A 24858-nucleotide genomic window follows, 5' to 3' on the forward strand; every position below is an offset into this window, starting at 1 on the left:
GTTGTGGAACGAATTGGCCGAGTTTCCATTATTTCCTATGGGGAAATTCGCTTTGATATACGAGTGCTTTGGATTACAAGCATGCTTCTGGAACAAATTATGCTCGCAAACCAAGGTTTTACTGAAAAAACTAAATTCTTTTTAGCAACACCCAATGAAAAGATAAAAGAAAACACAATTCATGTGGGCGGGCTGGAATATAATATTGAACAATCTATAAAAATATTGGGTGTAACTCTCGATAAACACCTGACTCTGGAAAAACACACAGACCTACTGTTTAAGAAATATATTTCGGTTTTATGGAAGCTTTGCACCATCAAGAAGTTTTTTGATGAACCTTCTTTTTGTTTGCTGGTGCAGTCATCCATTTTGAGTATTTTAGATTATTGTAATATTATATATTTAGGAGTTTACAAAAAAATACTCAAAAAACTGAGACTGATCCAGAACACTGTGGTTCGCATTTTTAGACTAAAAAAAATGGGAGCATATTACCCCCTTTTATCAAAAACTTCACTGGTTGCCAGTAGAGTCTAGAGTTCTGTTCAAGTTTTCCTGTATTTGTTACAAAGCAGTTTTGGGGATGCTACCAGATTATCTTGCTTCTCATTTTTCTTTGAACTATTCTAATAAGAGTTCACGTAGAATAAATCTATTTAATTATCTTTCTATAAAATCATGTCAATATAAGAAGATTTTTGATAGAATTTTCTCATTCCAGGCCACTAAATTGAATACATGGCTTGGAAAACCAATATTAGAGGCTACTACTTATTCTGATTTTAGAAAATTGTTAAAGACACGCCTGTTTGACATGTTTACATTTTAGTTGTGGAACTGTTTAACTTGTCCTTGCTTTTTAATTGATGTATTCCAATTTTAATTGATTGTTTTAATACGTATTTTATCTATACTGATTGTATGTATTTTTTCCTTTGTTGTGAACTGCTTTGAACCTTTGGTATAGCGCCATACAAAAATAAATTATTATTATATAAATTTTTGATAAACCCTGACTTAATTGAATATACAAGTCCACCATGAAAATATGGCAAACCATGCTCTACCTGCAATATGCAGTTGGATAAATTTGTCACTAATAACAAAGATCCAGCAAGGCGTATTTCAAAGAAACTCCTCAACTGTGTTTTGCTTGATGCTTAAGAAATTGAGTACTCTTATTCCTTGGACTATAGATTAGCCTCGCTCTTAAAAATGCCAACAATCCAGAGGCACTTAGGTTCATATTCTAAAAAACGATGTCTTAACGCACGCACCAGTAGGCGCCTAAATGCAAAAGACTGTTTAAAAGCGGTCTTGAAACAAAATTCAAGATGCTTACCAGTGCCTAAAAAAGTGACACCAGAATCATGCCTACAGGTGTGGCTAATGCCGAAAGTGGCATTAGGCATTGTAAAGCATCTCTGTAGGTGCGATATTCACATAAAAGTTCTGGCGCCTCTGTAGGCGTCAGAAATGGAGGCCTTGAAAACCCTGGCCTACATTTCTGGTGCCTACCTTTTCCGAAGCATCAATTCTATAAACGGCACCATTGCATGATTGACACACGATTGACGGATATCAACAATGGCACTATTTATAGATTCCAGACCTTACTGTTTGTAGATGGCCTGAAACTCTACAGTTCCAGTGATTAGCAATTAACAGAACAACTTTGAGTGTTTGAAAGCGCTTTTCAGATGACATCAAGATAACTTTAGGCCTGGACAAGTATGCTGAAGTGATTTTCCTTAGGGGAAAGTTGAGCAAAATTCAAGACATCTCTTTTGACTGATAACTAAGATAAAGGAACTTGAATAAGGTGCTGTATATAAATATCTAGGGGTGGACGAAGGAAGCAGAAATTGCTGAGAAAAAAAAAAAATCAGTAAAGAATATTATAGAAGACTAAAACTGATATTGAAAAGTGCATTAACATCACAGAATAAGATACTAGCTATTAATCAGCTGACACTTCCTACACTCTAATATAGCTTTAGTATGGCAGAATGGCCTCTTAAAGACCTTGAAAAATTAGATGTGTTGAGGGAACTCCATGCCCACAAGGCCATCTATAGAATCAGTATATGACAAGAATATATTCCAAGAGTTGGAGGAGGAATGGATTGCATAGAAATAGATTACACCTACTGAGTACCATCATAGGCCTCCAGGCTTACCTAACAGCATCATCCAATTCCAATGCACAAAAGGTGTTGAAATATGAAAGAAAACGTCCAGGTCCCAGTTCCACTATTAAACTTGGACAAGCATTCCAACAAGTAGAAGAAATGGCTGAAAATCTATCGATACCAAAAGGGAAGGAAGCAACAGAATTTGTGAAGAAAAAAAAACACTCTTCAAGGAATTACATCAGCAGGTAAGGTAAGGTCCTCCAGCATCTCACCATAGTTGTTTTCAACATCTGATTGCAAATCACCATCTTTGCCTGGTTCCATCAATCTTCCCACATCTCTATTCCCCTCCATGCAGCATCCCTCCCTTCCTCCCCTCCATTATCATGTGCAGCATTTCTTTCTCTCTTCCCATGCACCATCTCCTTGCCCTCCACCCTTTGTCCAACATTTCTCCCTTTCTTTTCTCCATGCATGTCTCCCTCCCCTCCACCATATGAAGGATTTCTCCCTCTCACCCCTACCTCTGTTTCATCTCTCCCTTCCTCTCCTCCACCCCAATTCTTACTCTCTCCTTTCTTCCCTCATGTGCAGCATCTTTCCTCCCCTTCCATCCCCCTGAGCAGCATCTTTCCATACCTCCCTCTCATCCCTCTGTGCAGTAGCTCCCCACTGATTCTCCCATCTGACATACCTCTGAGGCCTCCTAAAGCATCAACAGTGGTGGCGTTCTGAACGGGCTGCTTCAGGACCTGCCCCACTAAGGCTTCCCTCTGCCACGTCACTGATGATGTCATCATCATCAGAGATATGGCAGAAGGAAGGCCACAAAGCAGCCCGTTCAGAGTGCTGCTGCCACCGCTGCTGTTTTAGGAGGCCTTGGAGGTATGTCAGGTCTCACCAGAGTGGGGGGGGGAGGGTCGCTGAATTGGCGAGTCTGATTTTCTCGGACAACAAATCGATTCACCGAAGTGAATCAATTCGAATTGGTGAATTGGGCAGCACTCCTACATACTGCTTCTGCCTTTTTCAGAGTTCTGGAGACCACAGCTATACACTCTACTAGGTGTATGCACAAGAGCTGTGCCTACCCTCAGCTTTTGTGTGCATGTATTAGGTATGTTCTTCCCTCTATTACTGCCAATGCTGTAGTATATGCCATGCATATAAGTTGCTTGCTGTTCGTGTTCATCATCGATCAGTATTTTAGAATTGCTATAAAAGCCGGTGTTTTTCCATGTAGTGCTGGAGTTTTGTGCATCAGGCCTGGGTGCCTAAAACTATTTCACCTCTGGCTAGAGCACATGTGTCAAACACAAGGTCAGTGGGCTGAATCCGGCCCACCTGGCTGTTTTATGTGGCCCGCGGTTCAAGGCCGGCATTATGGGGGAGTAAACAGGGCTTCACGATGTCGCCTTGCTTTCTGTTTTGGGCCCTCACCTGATGGCAACATCATCAGCTTGTGCGCGTCGACAACACAACAAAAAACTACCCCAGCAACGCACCCCATTGCCGGCCAGTAATTTACACCGCTGGTGTGATTGTCAACTAGCGCGTGCCGACAGCACAGCAGACATGAATTTAACTGTGCCGACCCCAGTTAAATTCATTTCTGGTGCGCTACTGGCATACGCAAGTTGACACCACATCACCGGTATAAATTACTGGCTGGCACTGTTAAATTACTGCTGAAGAGAGGAAGAAGCTAGACCATAAGAGAAAATTGAGGCAGTGTGTGTGTGTGTGTGGGGGGAGGCGGGGGGAGGGGTGCTGATTATAACCATAGGCTTGCCCTCTTGATTTCCACATCCCCTCCTGACTTCCTCCTCCAGCTCCACCTCCCTACTGGTCTGGCCCAGCAGTACAATGTGCGCAGGGGTGGGGGAGCATGAGTACCTCTCCTGCCTCCAGTAATATTACGCATAGCCGCAGTGGTGAGGGAGACGACAAAGGTAGGGGGAATGATTTTATTTTCAATTTAGTGTTTGAATTGTGTCAATTTTGATAGTTTTAATCTGCTATCTTTTGCACTGCTCAGGAAGAAATACATTTGTTTATTTTTCTCTGAATCTTAAGGTTTCATTTTTATATATTAGTACTTTTAGTTTTTGGCCCTGTATTTGCATAGGGGTTATCTATGTTTTGATAGGAATGAATGTTGAGAAGCATACAGTGTGTTTGGGGAGTTTAATTTTGTGGTTAACCATTACCATTATGTGTTAATAAGATTATATTGTGTGTGTGTGTACATTATATATGAAAAATGAATGGAAAAAAATTGTTATAATTAGTACTGTTATGAGGGCGGAGTCTGGGGTAGAGATTGGGCAGAGTCTGGTCCACAACTTTGCCTGTGTTTTGGATTTCGGGCCCCTAATGTGATTGAATTTGGCACCCCTGGGCTAGAGACAAGGTTTTGGACTTGAAGATATTAAGTATAGGATTTGTGTCATGGGGTCCACCAGGTGGCAGTATTTGAATTATGAATGCTCCAATGAAGGAGATAAATCAAAGAAGTGTACAAGGCAATGTTCCCCCTCTTCCTTACATAAATGGCAAAGTTGATCCTTACTTGAATTTTTCTTTTTTTCTTTTAATATTTATTGAATTTTTCAATATAATCAAGCATAAAACTTGTACAGAAAGGAAATTCAGCATGAAATTAATACAATTGAAAAAATATATAAAAGAATAACAAATATAAGCATAAATTTCTACTCAAGTCCTCAATCAGATCCAAGAGGGATAATAGGCGAATCAAAGTAATTATATTTAAACCAAGCAATAACTAGTTGAATGAGATTAAAGCACCCTTTCTTAAACTAAGCACTTTCTTTCTCCAGAGATGCAGTTGAGAGAAAGGTTGTCAGTTGAGATGGCTCAAAGAAAACATATTTATGAGAATGATAATTAACAACACATTTACATGGATGTCGCAAGTAAAAAGTCGCCCCCAGAGATATAACACCAGGTTTCCTTAACAAAAATTCTCGTCTCCTTCTCTGTGTATCCCTAGCCAAATCTGGGAACATCTGAATTTTACAACCTAAAAATTCTTTGTGTTTATTTTTAAAGAAGAGTCTCAGCAACCAGTTTTTATCTGGTGCGAGAGCTACTGTCAAAAGTAAAGTGGCTGGGGTCACCAATTCTCTATCAGACATTTCCAAAATATTAGATATGTTCATTAAGTCAGGTCCCATTTTCTGTTGTTGTTGGTCTTGAGTTTTATTTGGAAGGTAATAGACCTGCGTAAATGGTGGTAACGACTCTTCAGAAAGTTCCAATACTTCCGTCATATAACGTTTCAACATTTCCCTTGGGGCTATCATAGAAGCCCTAGGGAAATTTATCAGTCTGAGATTATTATTACGAGAGAAATTTTCCATTGCCTCCATCTTCCTTCTTAGGTTAGTATTGTCTTTAATTAATGTCTCAGTAATTTGTTGGGAGACTTTTAATTCTTGACAGACATTCTGTACTGAAGTTTTTGAGTCCTCAAGTCCAATCTTTAAATTTTTAATCTCAATTTCATGGTTATTAAGTTTCTTTTCTAATTGTTGTAGTTGTGGGTTTATAGATCTTGCCAAATTGGCCACAAGATCCCACAGAGAATCTAATGTAACCTCTCGGGGCTTCTCAATTTGAAAAGGTTGTAAAGGTTGTAATTTTAATTTAGTTAGCTCACCCTCTGGCAGCGTGTCTCCTACGGCAGTCTGTCGAATTCTCTCATCCCCCACCGCTTCCTCCTCAGTCTCCTCGCTCAGACTCCTCTGCACCGGCAGGGAGTCCTGCCACACAGTTCCCCCGTTGTTCTCCTTAGCCTCCGGGAGGAGATGAACTCCGACCTCAGGAAGTACCTCCTCTCGCGGGGAACTGGTTGACTGAGGGCGTGGGGGAGGTGCCCTTACTTCGGGGCTCAACGATGTCTCCGGCCCCATGGAGAGCGACACAGATGCGCCTCCACCATGCGTCTCCCGCGGGGAACTCCCCGAAGCTATCGGCGTGCCCTGCATTCTCCTCATCAGCTCCTCGATGTTTCCAAAGACGGCCGTTCTGGAGCGCTGCGAGGCTCCAGCAGCGCTGCGTCCCCTCCTCTTCGGCATTATAAACCAGGTAAATAGTTGCAGTAGACAAAGATATTTTAAGGAGCTTCAGGGAGAGTGAACATAAGAACATAAGAACATAAGCAATGCCTCTGCTGGGTCAGACCCGAGGTCCATCGCGCCCAGCAGTCCGCTCACGCGGCGGCCCAACAGGTCCAGGACCTGTGCAGCAATTCTCTATCTATACCCCTCTATCCCCTTTTTCAACAGAAAATTGTCCAATCCTTTCTTAAACCCCATTACCGTACTCTGCCCTATTACGTCCTCTGGAAGCGCATTCCAGGTATCCACCACCCGTTGAGTAAAGAAAAACTTCCTAGCATTTGTTTTGAATCTATCCCCTACCAATTTTTCCGAATGCCCTCTTGTTCTTTTATGTTTTGAAATTTTGAAGAATCTATCTCTCTCTACTTTCTCTATGCCCTTCATGATCTTGTAGGTTTCTATCATGTCTCCTCGTGCGGCCATCTTGGATCGTCTGTCTCAGTCTACTTGAATTTTTCTTAGGCTGGGATCTTTCAAAACATTACTTTTATAAAATACTTCTGAAATTCTTCTTCTCAAATCTACCTTATAGCTTATAAATCTAAATGTTACAACCATAAATAATTTTGCAGAAAATACAGAATTTTAAGTATTGTGGCTGTTTTCCTAATAGGATTTTTTAAAAAAATAAGGATTACTGGAACTAGTTCAGATACTTGAAATAAAAGAATAAGGGGGAAGTTATCAATATGGGCAACTGTTAAGATGGGTTATTTTACCACAATGTGCTATTTTAGCAAAGGTCCTATTTTCTGTAATGAGACCTAGTTACTAATAACTCAGGCTAACAGTAAAATAACCTCTCTTACCAGTATCCCAAGAGCTCTTAACAAACCAATCTGCTTCCCTAGTTATAAACCTAGAACTGCACAGCTAGGAACAGAAGCAGAGTCGATCGTATGAGCAAAGACTAAAACGGTTAGGGCTCTTCTGCTTGGAAAAGAGATGACTAAGGGGAGATATGATTAAAGACAACAAGATCCTGAGTGGAATAGAACGGGTACAAGTGGATCGATTTTTCACTCCGTCGAAAATTACAAAGACTAGGGGACACTTAATGAAGTTACAGGGAAATACTTTTAAAACCAACTGGCGTAAATTTTTTTTCACTCAGAGAACAGTTAAGCTCTGGAACGCATTGCCAGAGGATGTGGTAAGAATGGATAGCGTAGCTGGTTTTAAGAAAGGTTTGGACAAGTTCCTGGAGGAAAAGTCCATAGTCTGTTATTGAGAAAGACACGGGGGAAGTCACTGCTTGCCCTATATCGGCAGCATGGAATATTGCTACAACTTAGCTTTTATCTACCCACTCCACAGCTCTGTCAGGGAGGGAGAGTTGTGGACTGCAGGAGGAGAACATGGGAGAGATACTAGCCACAGGGTGGAGAATTGAGGTGGAAAACAGGCGAGAGAAAGAACCAGAGATAAGCATAGATTGATGCTGGAAAGGGAGGGGATGGGGGCACAGAGGGGAAATACTGATCACAGGGGAGAGGGATAGGAATCCAGAAAGCAGATGCTGAACATAGGAGAAACAAAGGAACTAGGACACAGAAGGCAGATGATGGACAGGACAGAGGAAGGTGGACATGGAAAGAGAAGATACGTCAAATGGACAGAAAATCCTAGAAAGGCTGGGAAGGGAGGGGGAAGATCCCCACCCCGAGAAAAGCAGAAGAGACATGGACCAAATTGAATGGAAAACATAAGATGCTCAGGCTACAAAAAGGTAGAAAAAACCTTTTATTTTGAATTTTCCAATTGGATCATATTATCTCTGATATCTTGCATTTGTATTTCTGTTTTTCTGGTATTGCTGAATATGCAGAGTCTGACTTCTTCAGGTTTCCAGTTCAAGTTTTTTGCCTTCATAGTTCTATTACTGATTTGTGGGTATGATAATTGTATTAGTTTGTGAGTGAGCATGAGGCCTATGCAAGCACATGCATTTCAAAATATCTGTTGAAGGTCCGTCTGTGTTTTGCATGTGTGACTGGGGTGTGGTCTTCTACTAGTATGTAGTTTCTGGGTTTGACATCTTGTAGCAATTCCATTTGTTCTGTTTCCTCACTATGTGGTGTATTAGTGTTTTAGGACCTGGTGTAATATTTCCAGTGCTATTTTTTCATGCATAATGTTGTTGCTCTTTGAGTCCTGGGCATTAGCACTGTTATGGAATGGAAAGGATCCACCTACATGTTCCCAAGGAAACCTTCCCTGTACACCCTACCATCCCCAACGTGATCCATTGTAGTTCAGTAGGCCAGAGAGGGAGCAGTCCCCCATAAGGAGGCGATAGAACTTCTATATAAATCTCTGCTGAGGCTCCTTTTAGAGTAATGTGTGCAGTTCTAGAGACCATACCTTCAAAAAGATATAACTAGGATGGAGCTGGTTCAGCATATAGAGACAGACTTATAGACCTCAATATGTACACATTAGAAGACAGACAAGAGAGAGGAGACATTTATATATCTCTGTGACATAAATGCACAGGAAGCTCTGAAACGAGAGGGAATAAGATGAAGTTGGGAAGGGGGAATAGATAAAAGTATCGTATTCTAAGGAAATACTTTTTCACTGAAAGGGTGATAGATGTGTGGAACAACCTCCCGGTGGAGGTAGTTGAGACAAGGAATATATTTGAATTCAAGAAAGAAAGCATGGGACATGCATGCAAGAAGTCTTAGGGGGAGGAAGAGATAGCGGAAGATGTTATCGGACAGACTGAATAAGCCATATGGCCTTTATCTGCCATCATTTTCTCCGTTTCTATCCCCCTCTACTCCTGCCCAGCTCTGGATACAAACATGACAGCTACAACCAAAAGATAGATTACATCAGACAGAGAGAAATAGCACAAGTATTGAATAAGCACATAAGCATGAGACAATAAAGCCTCTCATTTGAAGGAGTCAGGACATTTTGAGTCGAAAGTATGTTTCATTTTTTAACGATTCGAGCTCATTAGGGAGTAGATTCGGTATATAAAATGAAGATTAGATTAGAAGTAGTCCATAACCTTCCTCTGCCTAGTTTGGCTGCATTTACTGGAACAGTGTGTCTAAATGCAAAGAGAACCAGCTTAAAAAATACAACAGCTAAAAGACCCATCAGTCCCTGCAGGTGATAGACATATTGTACATGCAGTTAACACCCTTACTTCTTCTCTAAAAGTAGAAAGAAAGGGTCAAGGAGAATAGAAGATTTGGGCGTTGTGCCTGCATTTGTGATTCTGCCAAATGCTAATGAATTTCCCTATTCTATTTACAATACAGTCTCGTATGATATTGGCTATAAATCTAAATATTGCTCTAATTCTGTTAACTTTACATAAATCTTTCTCTTGATACAGTTCTGACTGGACCACTCCATTTGCCACACAACCAGATGTGGAGAGAAGGCAGACGTTAAAATTCTTTGTATATTAAAATCAACGCATTTGTTCCCTTGTGTTGCTTTTCTGCTTTTTTTTCTTCTGTCACACAACATACTGTACTTGTGGTAGTGGCGCCTGTGGCTCAGAGTCAATGCTGGCACTGTTGCGTGCAAACATATTTGGCAGCAGCAGAATGGCAGTGGTTAATTAAGAGTCCTTATGCTGTGGTACCCTTGTGTAAAAACCTATAAGCTCAAACCTGCAACCCCTAGAAGCTAAGGTTGGTGACCTGAAGAAGAGCCATGGAAGATAAACAGCTTAAAAAAAAAAAAATCCAGGGCCCAATTATCCTCTAAGCATCAGAAAAACAGATATGTTCCCCAAATAACCTACTGGACTTCCATTGGGAATGTCCTGTTAACGACCAATTATAAAGAAGGCCAGGAAGACACCTTTGCCGATCCAATGGCATCAGTAGTCTTTGTCCCATGAGCACTGTGCCTGGTTCCTAATTTTCCTCCTTCGACTGTCTGATCCACACCTGATTTGCTCAAGAAACCTCCTAGGTACCTGACCCACACTTGGCTGCACTCTGCAACCTGGTAGACCTAGGCCTCTACAAGTACGCCGTCATTTTAAAATTTCAAGCGTTCTTTAAAAAGTTTCCTGTATAAGGATGCATTTGAAATATAGATAGTATTAACTTACCAATCATTAAATCTCTTAGATCCTAATTAGACATGTGCGTAGGTTGTAAATTTATCTTCTTTTTTTCTATGATTATTTCTGTCTTTATATCTCTTTTTCTTTTGTATTATCCACCATATGTATTTTTCCCTAAATGTTTCTTCTCTTTCTTTAAAGATTGTAGTTCATCCCCCTCACCTTCTGTACCAGTTATTTATTAGTACGTATATATTTTGTATTTAATTGTATAAAACTGTTGTTTTGTCCCCTATTTTTAAAATGCTCTACGCATTTAAGTATTTGACATTGCGTGTACAACAAACCTTAATAAAGCTTGAAACCTGAATCCCTGATACCCACTAGGACAGTGTATCGCAAACTGTGTGCCACCTGAGATTTCAGGTGTGCCGTGAGACGCCTGGAAGGAGGAAAGGCGCCGACACTAGCCGATTGCCTACAGGACATGCCTTTCACGGTGAGAAGCACATCCTGTAGGCAATCAGCAGGCACCAGCACCTCTCCTTATTTCTGCGCATCTTCCCTGCCGGCACCCCCCCCCTCCCCACACACACACACACACACTGGCGGCTCAGGGCCCATCTGGAGGGCCTTTGCGCAGGCGCAGACATTGACGCGATGATGTCACGATCGTGTCAATGTCTACAAACTTCTGGATGCCTCGAGCGGCAGCCACTACGTTGAGTGTGCCATGGCTCGACAACGTTTGCGGGACACTGCACTAGGAAAAAAGTTTCATCTGCTAATGAAAATCAGCATTCAATACTAAGAATTAAAATGCTGTATTGTTAGAAAGTGTCTTGAGAAGAAATCATAGTCATAGTAAGAATCTTTAAACCCAACAAAACCAAGAAGAAATATCATTAAAAAAGAATAATAAAAATGTGAGCTTTAGTACATTAGTCTACAGATACTTCTCCAGTTACACAAATAATCTTCACTAGAGTTATTCAAGATTTGGGGAAAAAAAACCCAAAATACCTGACTTAATTGGAAAAGAAAACTCAGGCATCATGAAAATGATTGAATTAAAGTGAATGCAATTAAATAGAAAACAAAGGCAATAACAAAAAGCATAAGAGTAAAAATTAACTTACTGGTGTAATTTACCCCCTCTTTTATGAACGCTTAGCGCGGGCTTTAGCACCGTAACTGCTCCGACATTCAGGAATTCTATGAGCGTTAGAGCAGTTGCTGCTGGCACTAAAACCCACGCTATGCGTTCGTAAAAGAGGGGGGTTAATAAACTATTGAAGACAAATTACAGAATTAAGAATTTCCGTAAGAACCATTTGATATCTGGAGGCAGCTCAAAATGTTTTGTTTTTTTCAATCGAGAGCTGTATTCACAACTATGTTGGATGATCCGGTTTTAGATTGCACCAGAGAATATATTAATGTACAACATATCAAAGTGTTTATCTAAAATAGTTCATTTATTTATTTAAAAAATTTATATACCGCATAAAGGGCCTCTTACAAAGCCGCGCTAGCAGCTGCCCTGTGCTAACAGCTCCGAAGCCCACAGAGATTTAAAGGGCTTCGAGGCTTTGTAAAAGAGGCAGAAAAACTATGGGGGGTTACAAAATTACATGCATACATATTAAAAATACTAAAACATGTTTCGACAGAACAAACACAATAAAATATTAACTGACAGTATCATTATTAAAACCTTTTTCCAAATTCATCCTGCAAGATGGAAAGACAAAATCCCATAAAAACATATACAGGACGGTAAAGCTTTAATAGCAAAAAGCATTAGACATGAAGGCATTGATAAATAATTGCGTTTTCAACATTTTCTTAAAGTTCAGTCTCCAATCACAGAATACCAGGCAGCACATTTCAGAGCTTGGCACCTGCTACCGACAGCATTGTTGTCCCGATCTTAACATGAGAGACTAACATCTTACCCTCCAAATTCAACTTCATACCATTTTCAACTAAGATTATAGATTTTCTTCATTTGATTTTAGATTTACACCCCCCCTCCCTATATGAAGCCACATTAGGCTTTTTTTTTAATCACCAGCTGCAGCGGTATTAGCTCCAACACTCATAGGAATTCTATGAGTGTTGATGCTAATACTGCCACGGCTGGCAATAAAAAAGCCTAACGCAACTTCATAAAGGTGGGTTAATTACCTGCGTTTCCAAACCCAAGCTCTTTATCCTCTGAACTTTATTCACCTTCCTAACAAAAAAAAAAGTTTTGTGGCCCTTACGAATATCATCTTAAGTTTTACCCTTTGTTCTTCCAGTATTTCCCATCCAGCTAATAACTCCTAAGGCATACCTCCATCACTGAAGTTAATTTTCCTGAAATTTAGGACCCTCACCTTTGAACAACCCATCTCCAATTGTGCACAAATAATGAATACACCATCCAGTAATCATTGCATTCCAGGTCACCCCCCACTATGAGCCCTTTTGTAGAAAGTCATTTACAACTTTATACAAATTATATTTTAAGAAATTCATGAGACAAAATTATTTAAACATCAATAGACAAGGATTGTAAGTTTGTCGGTCCAACCCATTATTTTTAAATTTTAAATAGTATGTCTAAATGTATGTTTATTTTTATTCTATTGTAATTCGCTTAGTAAATGTGAATAAGTGATTTATCAAATCAAAATAAAACTTGAAACTTGATCTAATTCATATGTTCTGATACAAATTCTTTGCAAAAATATCCAGCATATCAAGGTAGCAAAGACTCAAATATCTCACTTATTAAAAGTAAAGTCTAGCTTTGCTGTGGACTTTAACCCTGAAACATTCATTTATAGTCCTATTAAGTCTGTAATTTACTCCTATTGCCCACCACTTATGAGGTATTCAGGAAACGCCTCAAAACTCACCTATTCCTGAAATACCTAGACAGCTGACCCACTTTCCTCCTTCCGCTCTCTTGCCCTTTCTCCCCATTGTTCCCACATCCCTTAAGTTAACTCAACTTGTACGTCAACTCAACTTGTACTACACTAATCTTCTGTAAACCGCATAGAACTTAACGGTATTGCGGTATATAAACTGTTATTATTATTAATTTCCATTATAAAAATCATTTTGAAGATTTTTTCTTTCTCTAGTGCAGGTTTTGAAAAGAAGTACATACCATAAGGGTACTTTGTATCTAGTTCATTTGAAGCTGTTTTTCCCCAGGGCATTACATCATCACTGCATCCAATGGGCATTCCATTGTACCCAATTCCTACAATCTTGTTTTCTGGATTCACAATGCAGGCACCAACCTAAAGCAGGAGAGAGACCAAGACATTAATAAATACCTTACAATATTATGAATGCAACAGAAAAGTAATCTCTCTCAACATAAGAAACATAATGGCAGATAAAGGCCAAATGGCCCATCTAGTCTGCCCATCCACAGTAACTATTACATTTACATTACATTACATTGTGCTTATTAACTGCGTTACCAAAAAGTTCTACGCGGTTTACAAAAGATTATTCATTATAAATATGATCCAGGGAATAGGATGGATTAAGTAGTCAAGTATTTAGAGAAAAGATAAGTTTTCAACTTTTTCCTAAAATGTTTATAGGAATCAGCTGAGAGCAACAGTGAACGAAATTCTTTTTCATGAGATGCTAAAGAAATTTCTTGCTTTTACAGCCCTTTACAGGAGGAAAATTGAACAAAGCATGAGTTTTTCTGCTGTATTTATATGTGGCTATGGAGAAACTATCAGTCAGATAAATAGGGGCTGAGCCATAAAGAACTTTATAGCAAAAACAGCCCAGCTTAAACAGTACCCAGGTCTCCACAGGTAACCAGTGGAGTTCACAGTAAAATAATGTAACATGATCGTATTTCTTCAATCCGTAGATCAATCTAACTGCTGTATTTTGAATCAGTGATAGTCTCGATAAATAAACAATATTACAGTAGTCGAGGAGACTCAATAGGAGTGACTGAACCAATAATTTAAAGGCAGAAAATCCAAATAGGGTCTAATTGTTCGCACTCTCCATAAAGTAAAATAGCTTTTACGTACAACAACATCTATCTGACTTTTTATCGTAAGATGTTGATCTAAAACGATTCCTAGTATTTCAATCGTTGGGTGAATTATGTAAGATGTTGAATGTATATTAATGGAAAGTTCATGAGTGGTTTTTACTGGGTGATGCTACAAAAACTTTGTTTTATCAGAATTAAGCTTTAGTTTGAATTGTTGCATTCAGAGATTTATCCTTTCCATTACAGTGTCAGTTTTAGTAATCTGAGATAGAACCGAATTGTAAGACTATTGTAATATCATCAGCATAACTAAATAGTCTAATGTCAAAAATTATTTAGGCACACACCTAGTGATGAGAGATAGATATTAAATAACGGGGTGATAACAGGGATCCCTGGGGAACACCGCATGGATTTTTCCAACTAAAGGAAAGTTGAGTCTGAAATCTAACTTGATAGGATCTAGATTCCAAAAAATCCCTTAAACCATGAATAAACATTACAATCTAATCCTAAGGCATTCAAGCATATTAGAAGGTTGGTATGATCTACTAAATCAAAGGCTGCCATTATCTCTTCCTCTCTCTAAGAGATCACACGTGCCTATACCACACCTTCTTGAATTCAGACAGACACAGTCTCCACCACTTCTTTCGGAAGTTTGTATCAGGCATCTACCACTCTTTCTATAAAAATGTATTCCTTTAGATTACGCCTGAGCTTATCGCCTCTTAACTTCATCCTATGCCCTCTCATTCCAGAGCTTCCTTTCAAATGAAAGAGACGCGACTCATGCACATTTATACCACGTAGGTATTTAAACGTCTCTATCATATCTCCCCTCTCTTGTCTTTCCTCTAAAGTATACATACTGAGATCTTTAAGCCTGTCCACATACGCCTTATGATGAAGACCACACACCATTTTAGTAGCCTTCCTCTGAACCAACTCCATCATTTCTATATCTTTTTGAAGGTATAGTCTCCAGAATTGTACACAATATTCTAAATGAGGTCTCGCCAGTCTTATACAGGGGCATCAATACCTCTCCCTATGCACCCTAGCATCCTTCTAGCTTTCCCAGTCACCTTTCCAACCTGTTTGACCACCTTAAGATCATCATACAATCACACCCAAGTCTCTCCCTTCTGTCGAGTACATAAGCTCTTCGCCCCCTAAACTGTACCATTCCTTCGGGTTTGGGCAGCGCAAATGCATAACCTTGTATTTCTCAGCATTAAATTTTAGCTGCCAAATTTTAGACCATTATTCAAGCTTCGCTAGGTCTTTCTTCATGTTATTCACACCATGTGGGGTGTCTACTCTATTGTAGATTTTGGTATCACCCACAAAGAGGCAAAACTTACCCGACAGCCCTTTAACAAAATCTCTTACAAAAATGTTAAAAAGAACAGGCCCAAGAATAGAACCTTGAGGCACACCACTGGTAACATCCCTTTCCTCAGAGCGATCTCCAATGACCACTACCCTGTTGTCTTCCACTTATCCAGTTCATGACCCAGCTTGTCACTTAGGGGCCCATCCCATGAGCACTCAGTTTATTTCTTAGATGTCTGTGTGGAACACTGTCAAAGGCTTTGCTAAAATCTAAATACACCACATCTAGCAAACCAAATTCTCTGTTCAACATCAAAGAAATTAGTCAGATTTGTCTGACAAGGCCTACCTCTACTGAATCCATGTTGCCTCTAGTCCTGTAATCCACCGAATTCCAGAAACTTCAACATTCTCTGTTTTAAAAAAGTGTTTCCATTAATTTGCTTACCACAGAAGTCAGTAATTCCCCACCTTACTTCCACTTTTGTGCAAAGGGACCACATCCGCCCTTCTCCATTCCTCTGGTACCACTCCTGACTCTAGAGAAGCATTGAAGTGTCAGTCAGCAGAACCACCAGAACTTCACCAAGTTTCTACAGCACTCTCGGATATACATCATCCGGCCCCATTGCTTTGTATACCTTTAATTTAGCTAGCTCGTCACAAACACAACCCTCTGAAAATCGATCAGGATCTACCACTCCAGCAACCCTATTCGCAATCTATCTTCTGTGGTCTCGCTCTCGGATCTTCAGCCATGAACACAAAACAGAAATATATGTTAAGCAATTCAGCCTTTTCTTTATCAGCTTCTACATATTCTTCCCTTCACTTTTAAGTCTCACAATTCCACTTTTGCACTTTTTCCTATCACTGATATATCTAAAAAAATGTCTTTATCTCTCCATTTTACCATGTCAGCTATTTTTTCTTACATTTGTATCTTTGCTTTCCTGACTACTCGACCAGCCTCTCTTAACTTTTTCAGATATTTTTGCCTGTCTTCCTTTTTCTGCGATCTTTTGTAGTTATGAAAGTTAACCTCTTATTCCTTACCTTCTCAGCTGCTACTTTTGAGAACCAAAGCGACCTTTTCCTCTCACTTTTACTTATTTGCCTCACAAAAAGATCTGTCGCCCTTACAATAACTCCTTTCAGTTTTGACGACTGCATTTCTACTCATTCCAGATGCTCCCATCCAGACAACTGATGTAATCCCCCACCTGAACAAAGTTAGCTTTTTTAAAGTCTAGAACCTTTACTTTTGAATGAACCCTCTCTATATCCGTCTTAATATTAAACCGTATCATGCAGTGATCACTGGATGCCAGATAATTACCCACTGTAACATCAGAAACACTGTCCCTATTTGCAAGCACTAAGCCCAGTATGACCCTCATCCCGCATGGGTTTAATTACCAACTGCTGGATCAGTTCTCCTTGTAGAGAATCCAAGATCTCCCTACTTCTAGAAGACCCTGCAATAGGGATACCCCAATTAACATCCGGCATGTTAAAATCATCTATTAGTAAAACGTCCCCTTTTTTAGATAGATTCTGAATGTCTATTATTAAATCTCTGTCCACTTCTTCTGTCTGTAAAGGAGGCCTGTATATCACACCAATGTAAATATATTTATCACTAATTTTTTAGCCCGTTACATTAATGGGTGCTAGAATAGATGTGTAGACTTAGGCATTTCTTTCTTTCTTTTTGTATGTCTGTCTTTCTTTCTCTTTGTATGTCTGTCTTTCTCTCTCTCTCTGCCCCCTTTCTCTCTCCCTGCCCCCCTTTTTTTCTGTCTGTCTCTCCCCCCTGTCCAGCAGTAGCCCTTCTTCCTTACTTTTACCTCCCCTCTGTCCAGCAGCACTCCTTTCCTGCTCCACCTGTCCAGCAGTAGACCTTCTCCCTTCCTTTTACCTTCCCCCTGTCCAGCAGCACCCCTTCTCCCTTCTTTTTACCTACCCATATTCCCATTTCCCCTTTTACCTTTCCTATTTCTACCCCATCCAGCATCATTAGAGAACATGTTGCATTCTTGGAGTTCTGATATCTCCTCTGCCTCGGGCCCGGGCTGGGTATTGTGGGCTGGGATTGCCGAGGGCGCCCTGTGAATATGCATTGAAAGCAGTGCATGCACATAGATCTCATGCATATTCATTGGGGAAATCGTGAAAACCAGACTGGATTGCGGCCCTCAAGGAGGGACTTTGAGATACCTGTTCTAATCCAACCACTACATGTGGGGACCCGTGATCATTTTGCACTTTTTCAGGTCTACAAGATACCATGGCAAGTTGGCAGTCACCGCTCCTGTTCCCTGCCTGTCCTTCCACATCAAACCCAGGTATGTATGCACTTTGACACAGAGCTTTGCAATTAGACTAATCTCGCACATACAAGACTTCGCATGTTCTCACCTCATATGTTTTCTTTACCTGTAGTTAGACTGGCTACTTTGATGCCCATGCAACATCTCCCTAGGCCACCCACTCAACCCAGAGACGCTGTACATCAAAGTACATACTGTTTCCTTTCTTTTCTCGGCTTGCAGTCTTACATTGCAACCCTCACTCATTCTTATTTTCTTTAACTTGCAGTCCTATTGGCAGTGTACAGGCAGGAAGATGCTCATCATTAATCGTGGTGACCTCTGGACAGCATCCATCTGGATCTCCAGTTTACAGTTTTAAAGTTTACGTAGCTTATCTTACCCTTTTCATTAAATATTGTACAGTCCATAATTTTATATTGTTTGTAGCTGTTAATTTATTTTTTATACCATCATGTTACCGTTAAAAAGTTACCTCATTACCTTTGCATATGTTAAACTTGTCCCCCTATAATTTTTGTAATGTACTTGTTTTCTTGAATTTGAAATACAACTGAACAAAATCAGTACAATCAGTGGGTTTCACACTTGTTTGTTTCTCAAAATGTATGTGTGTGCTGAGATATGCTGGCATGAGGGATATAAGGAAGGAGAGGTATTATTCATCACTAGTCTTTAAGCCCATTACATTAATGGGTGCTAGAATATATGTCTGTCTGTCTTCAGCACACACCTCCCCCCCAAATGTCTCTCCATGGCCCTCTTCTGTCTTCCCCCCCCAGAACAAAGCTGTCTATCCCCAGCACCCCTCCCCCCAAAGCAGCCCCCTTTCCCTATCTCTCCATGGCCCCTTCTGTCTCCCCCCAGCACACCCCTCCCCCCAAAGCAGCCCCCTTTCCCTCTCCCGCTGACTCTCTCTCTCTGGCCCCCTTTCTCTGTCTGTCTTTCTGTCCCTCTCCCTGCCCCTGTGTCTTTCTTTCTTTCTGTCATTTTTCACCAGTTCCCTCTGCAGCAGAATTTCCATCCCACTTCCCTATGCAGCAGCAGCAACAGCATTTCCCTCCTATCCCCCCTCTTTCCTGTGCAGAAGCAGTAGCAGCATTTTCCCCCACCCCACCCTTTCCCTTCTCTTACCTTCTCTTCCGTGCTCCGTTCGGCCCCTCCCCCTTTTTTTACTGCCGTTGCCGATCCGGCCTGCTCCTGACCCTCCCACCTCGGAGCTCCAGCCGTGTAGGCAGCACTTTAAACACGCTGCTTCGCGGCCTTCTACTGCCGATTTCCTCTGCCGCGTCTGTCTCCGATGATGTCATCAGAGACGCGGCAGAGGAAATCGGTAGAGAAGGGCGCGAAGCAGCGTGTTTATAGTGCTGCCTACGCCGCTGGAGCCGGGAGGCGACGGAGAGGGCAGAGGGTGCTAGCGGCCAGCAGCCGCCGCTCCGCAGGTGGAGAGCAGGGAAGGGCCCGCATGCGCACTTGTCTTGCCTCGCATGAGGGCAGACCGTAAGCCGCGCATGCGCACTTCCTATGGGTCGCTACAGCTCACGGAAAACCGGCGCACGCATAGGAAGTGCGCATGCGCGGCTTACCATTTTATTATATTAGATGGTTTTAGCCATGAAATATAATAGCAAATTAAATAGATTGTTCCCCGCCCCCCCACCCTCAACAACACATACCACTGTATCAGCCACCCATCCACCCATATGTTTTCGGGACTGTATCTGGGGTGTTGTCCAGGTTCTCCCTTACACTCCTCACCCAATCAGGTTGATTATGGCAGAGGTTCTTGTTTCGCTTTTTTAGTTCTTCAACCTGGCATTAAAAAATTCAAACCCAAAAATGCAATCATCATCGTTGCAACCATAAGAGAGGAACCCAAAAAGACAGGGCACATGCAATCCCCAAAAAGATACAATCACTAGTGATAGGGAATGCCAAAAAGCAAAGCATACCACGTGAGAGCAATGGCTTCCTAAATTTAATTAATATAATATGAATCGTAAAGGAGCACCCTCAGAGTGAAGTTGAAAGCTCTTAAGAGTAACTCGAACGAGCATCTCTGGTGCTTACAAGAAGCACATTCAGCAACGCATCACGGGTCAGCCGCACACCATCATCTGGGCGCTCCCGTGTGCAAATTAGTGCTCAAATAAATCAATTAGTGAAAACAGTGTTCACATAAATATGTGAGGAATGCCAAAGAGAAACATCAAGCTCACATGGCATATGATGCCCCAAGTGTCAGGCCCGCAGACCCAAAAAAGTATTGGATAACCAGCAATGATCAAAAGACATTCCAGGTACTTAGCTGCATTCAGGTCTACTCATTCTTTGAGCACCAAGTCTGAAGTGTCCTTGTAGTTCTTAAATCAATAACTGAAGTCCAGTTTCCATGGTTCAACCCTGAGGGGTTTCAAAACAGAGGCCCCTTCCTCAGTAACCAAATATGGGTTAGGCAAAGCAGTAACAGGTCTGGAAATGAATGGGCCGGCCAGGCAAAAGAAGGAGGAGCTGAAGCAGCAGCGATCAATTTGAATCTACAAGCCACTTGACATGGAATGACCCACTTTTAAAAACCTTTATAGCTTCTGCCACACAGCACACATCCTTTACACATCAAGAAACCCACCCAACTGACTAACTTGACAGATTAGAATTCTCCTGGAACTAAACTCCCTACACAGCTCATGCTGGAAAATGCAGCCGACGTCCCCGACTAAATTACATTCATGAACCCCCTGGCTCAAAAAAAACCCACAAAGATTTTTTAAAAACCTTTGCTCCTACTTTGACAGGATCTTCCTCCTCTCCCTTCTTTTTTTCCAGCTCCCAACGTTGCCCATACGTGCCAGCTGAAAATTCTGGGCTCCACAAATCTTTGGGGAGCTTACCCACAGTGCTTACCTGGCTCTCGGGAAGTAAAATCCTCTCACTTCAGCTATGCAAGACCCGGCCAGCTTTAAACACCTCCTGTGCATGCGCGGCCTGATGATGTCACCACCATTCATGTGCAATGATGTCATTGGGTATGCACAGAAGCTGCAAAACACCCAGAGTCCAACTACTGCGGTGAGCATTACCATGGCTCACCGCAGCACTCCAGCTCAACTCCTCCATTCCCTGGCACCTCTCCTACTTCCTAGGTTCCCCGACTGCACATCCAGATGCCGTTTGTCCGATGTCAACTCCCATGGCCTACCGTGGCCACAGCCCCATTCCAGCCACCAGAATTGTGGCCCGAGCATCACAACTCAGCCTAGTCCCGCAGCCTCCAATGCAGCTCCATTTGGCTCCTGACGACCCTGCACAGGCTTAGGAACCATGGGCCTGCTAGCTTGCCAGATAGGGTTTTTTTATGATTTAAAAAAACTTTTATCCCTGTGGGGATTACATTAAATTAAACTGATTTCCTATCCAGGACAATTCTTGCTTTCCTATAAATCTGAAAGCAAAGAGTAAAATTCTAAACACATAATCTGTAAATTCTACATATTATGCTGGTGCTTATGCGCAGATCCTAAAGGTTTTGTCTTTGCTTACCTGAGTATTTGGATCTTTGCTTCGCTGTGCAGTTAAAACAGCTACTGCCATGAAATAGTCAGGCCACTCCAAATAGCCTTCTCGTTTTTGACATGCAGTTTCACTTCTAACCCTGTCAAAGAAAAAAAAAAGTTAAGAAAAAGAGATCCACTTGAAAGGCCAAAAGATCCAGTCTGGGTTCTGCATTAGAAAAGACTGAATATCCACCCATGCAATGGCACCAACTGGGGTCCCTTACACTGAGACAATTTACCATGTCTTTTCATAACTAGTCCCTGAACAAAACTATGAAAAAAACAAAAACAGTACACTAGAGGGGTGCACTTTCCAATATTTTTTTTTAAACACTGATACAGCACACAAAATGGGTACTTTTACAAAGGTTTTTCTATGTAAATGCTATTTTATGCAAATGGCTTCTATGAAATTGTGTGACCATATAGAAAGATTAGGTCCTTACCTTGATAATCTCTTTCTTGTAAATAGGTGTGTCATTTCGGATGGATGGGTATTCAATCTGAATCTGCAAGCTGTGCAGAAGGTATCAATCACAGTTTTCAACTCCTCCTCCTTATCCAGTATACTGTACTGCCCCCTTGAAGTTTGTACCAAAGCAGGAGATAGCCCCTACAAAGAAAAGCATAAGAACAGAGGGCACAGGGAAATCCCCGAAAACACAGATGCATTCTGATCTGCTCTGTAACAAGTATATAAAAACTATTAATAACAAACTACAGAGAACAACAATTTATGAAAGAAGAATGGAGAGTATCAACCAGCAAAAACATTTATGGAGCTCTACATACTCCAGCGCTTTTTGTGTGCTTACACATTTTCCTTTTTCTAAAGTCAAGTCAAGACTTCACGTCAGTCTTCACGAGGGAAGACACAACCAACATTCCGGAACCCGAGGAGATCGTAAATGGAGACCAAGATGATAAGGTGGTCCAATTAGAGGTAAGCCAAGAGGATGTCCTCAGGCAAATAGACAGGCTAAAGAGCGACAAATCGCCAGGTCCGGACGGCATTCACCCAAGGGTACTCAAGGAACTAAGGAACGAAATAGCAGAGCCACTTCGACAAATATGCAACCTATCCTTAAAAACTGGAAAGATCGCGGAGGACTGGAAAATAGCAAATATCACGCCCATCTTCAAGAAGAGTTTAAGGGGTGACCCAGGAAACTATAGGCCGGTGAGCTTGACCTCGGTCCCGGGAAAGATGATGGAAGCGCTGATTAAGGACAGCATCTGTGAACACATCGAAAATAATGGACAGCTAAAGTCGAGTCAGCATGGCTTCTGCAAGGGTAGGTCATGCCTCACAAACTTATTGTACTTCTTTGAGGGGGTAAACAGCCAGGTGGATAAAGGAGAATCTATAGACATCATTTACCTTGACTTCCAAAAAGCCTTCGACAAGGTACCACATGAAAGACTGCTTAAAAAGCTATGGAACCACGGGGTGCAAGGGGAGGTCCACCGATGGATCAAAAACTGGCTGGCGGACAGGAAACAGAGGGTTGGAGTAAAGGGCCATTATTCAGACTGGAAATGGGTCACGAGTGGAGTTCCGCAGGGGTCGGTTCTGAACCGCTCCTGTTCAATATCTACATTAACGACCTAGAGGCGGGAACAAAATGTGAGGTCATTAAATTTGCGGATGACACCAAACTATGCAGCAGGGTTAAAACCACCAAAGACTGCGAAGATTTCCAAAAGGATCTAACAATACTGGAAGAGTGGGCCAAAAAGTGGCAAATGAGCTTCAACATAGGGAAATGCAAGGTCATGCATGTGGGGAAAAAGAACCCGATGTTCACTTACAAAATGGGGGGATCACTACTAGTGGTAAGTAACCTTGAAAGAGACCTGGGAGTGATTGTAGACACAACACTGAAGGTGTCGGCACAGTGCGCCACAGCCTCAAGGAAAGCAAACAAAATGTTGGGTATCATTAAGAAGGGTATCACGACCACGACCACGTGCAATGGTGCGCCCGCATCTGGAATACTGTGTCCAGTACTGGTCACCGTACCTCAAGAAGGACATGGCAGTACTTGAGGGAGTCCAGAGAAGAGCAACTAAGCTGATAAAGAGTATGGAAAATCTCTCATATACTGACAGATTGAAACAATTAGGGTTGTTCTCCCTGGAGAAACGGAGACTTAGAGGAGACATGATAGAAACCTTCAAGATCCTGAAGGGCATAGAAAAAGTAGACAGGGACAGATTTTTCAAATTATGGGGAACCATAAGTACAAGGGGGCACTCGGAGAAATTGAAAGGGGAAAGATTTAGAACAAATGCTAGGAAGTTCTTTTTCACCCAGAGGGTGGTGGATACATGGAACGTGCTTCCAGAGGCTGTGGTAGACAGGAGCACGTTACAGGGCTTCAAAGAAGGTTTGGATAGGTTCCTAGAGGACAAAGGGATTGAGGGGTATAGATAGGTGTAGAGGTAGACTATAGAGCTAGTCAGGGACCACTGCTCAGGCAATGGGCCTGATGGGCCGCCGCGGGAGCGGACCGCTGGGCGAGATGGACCTCTGGTCTGCCTCAACGGAGGCATGTTCTTATGTGTAAAAACCTAATTTTGAGAACTGGAAATTCTTGTTTGAGACAGTAAGCAGGCTCACTGAAAGGCTGGCAGAGTGGGGTTCCAGAATGATACACCTATTTTCAAGAAAGAAGATTATCGAGGCAAGAACCTAATCTTTCTTTCAAGTACAATAGGTGTGCCATTCTGGATGGATGGGACATACCCAAATCTAGGATGGGACAGATGAGCCTGCCCATAATACTGCAACCCCAAAAGCCATATCCCTTCCTGCTGAAATGCCCACTCTTTAGAACTTAATGAAAGTATGAAGAATGGAGCAGGTAGTTGCCCTACAAATCTCAGGTAGAATCACCCGGGATCAGACAATGAAGAAGCAACACTTCTCATACAATGGCAGTGCCTCTTTTGCCTTGAAACCGACTCACAAAGCAGACTGGACTCGCAAAGCAGACTGGACTCACAAAGCAGACTGACTCCTCAGTTCCTGAACAATCTACATCTTTGGCTGCAGAGGATTTATGATACACCAGAGACCAGCTTTTCATTCAGTTAGGTGGCTTTTTCAGCCTGCGAACCCTTTAAATATTTTTATATTGAATGAAATCATGCTGTCGCTGTGAAAAGTAGCCCAAGTAGCAGCTCTGCAGATTTCATCCGGTGAAATAGCCTAAGAATCTACCCAGGAGGCGACTGTTTCCCAGTAGAAATATAGGAAGCAGAAATTG

At 41.6% G+C, this 24858-nt stretch overlaps 1 protein-coding gene across 3 annotated transcripts in view; it reads right to left on the reverse strand.

Annotated features, from left to right (window-relative positions):
* The window catches only part of DCTD (dCMP deaminase), a 50156-nt gene that overhangs the window by 20320 nt on the left and 4978 nt on the right, over positions 1-24858 (reverse strand). For all 3 annotated transcript variants that reach the window (XM_033943002.1, XM_033942993.1, XM_033942985.1), the window contains exons 2-3: positions 21573-21684; positions 13495-13630 (exon numbers count right to left, since the gene is read on the reverse strand). In XM_033943002.1, coding sequence (XP_033798893.1) covers positions 13495-13630; positions 21573-21684 — 248 coding nt within the window. The remainder of the gene's footprint in view (positions 1-13494; positions 13631-21572; positions 21685-24858) is intronic.

Source organism: Geotrypetes seraphini, chromosome 1, assembly GCF_902459505.1.
Source record: "Geotrypetes seraphini chromosome 1, aGeoSer1.1, whole genome shotgun sequence".
NCBI lineage: Eukaryota > Metazoa > Chordata > Amphibia > Gymnophiona > Dermophiidae > Geotrypetes > Geotrypetes seraphini.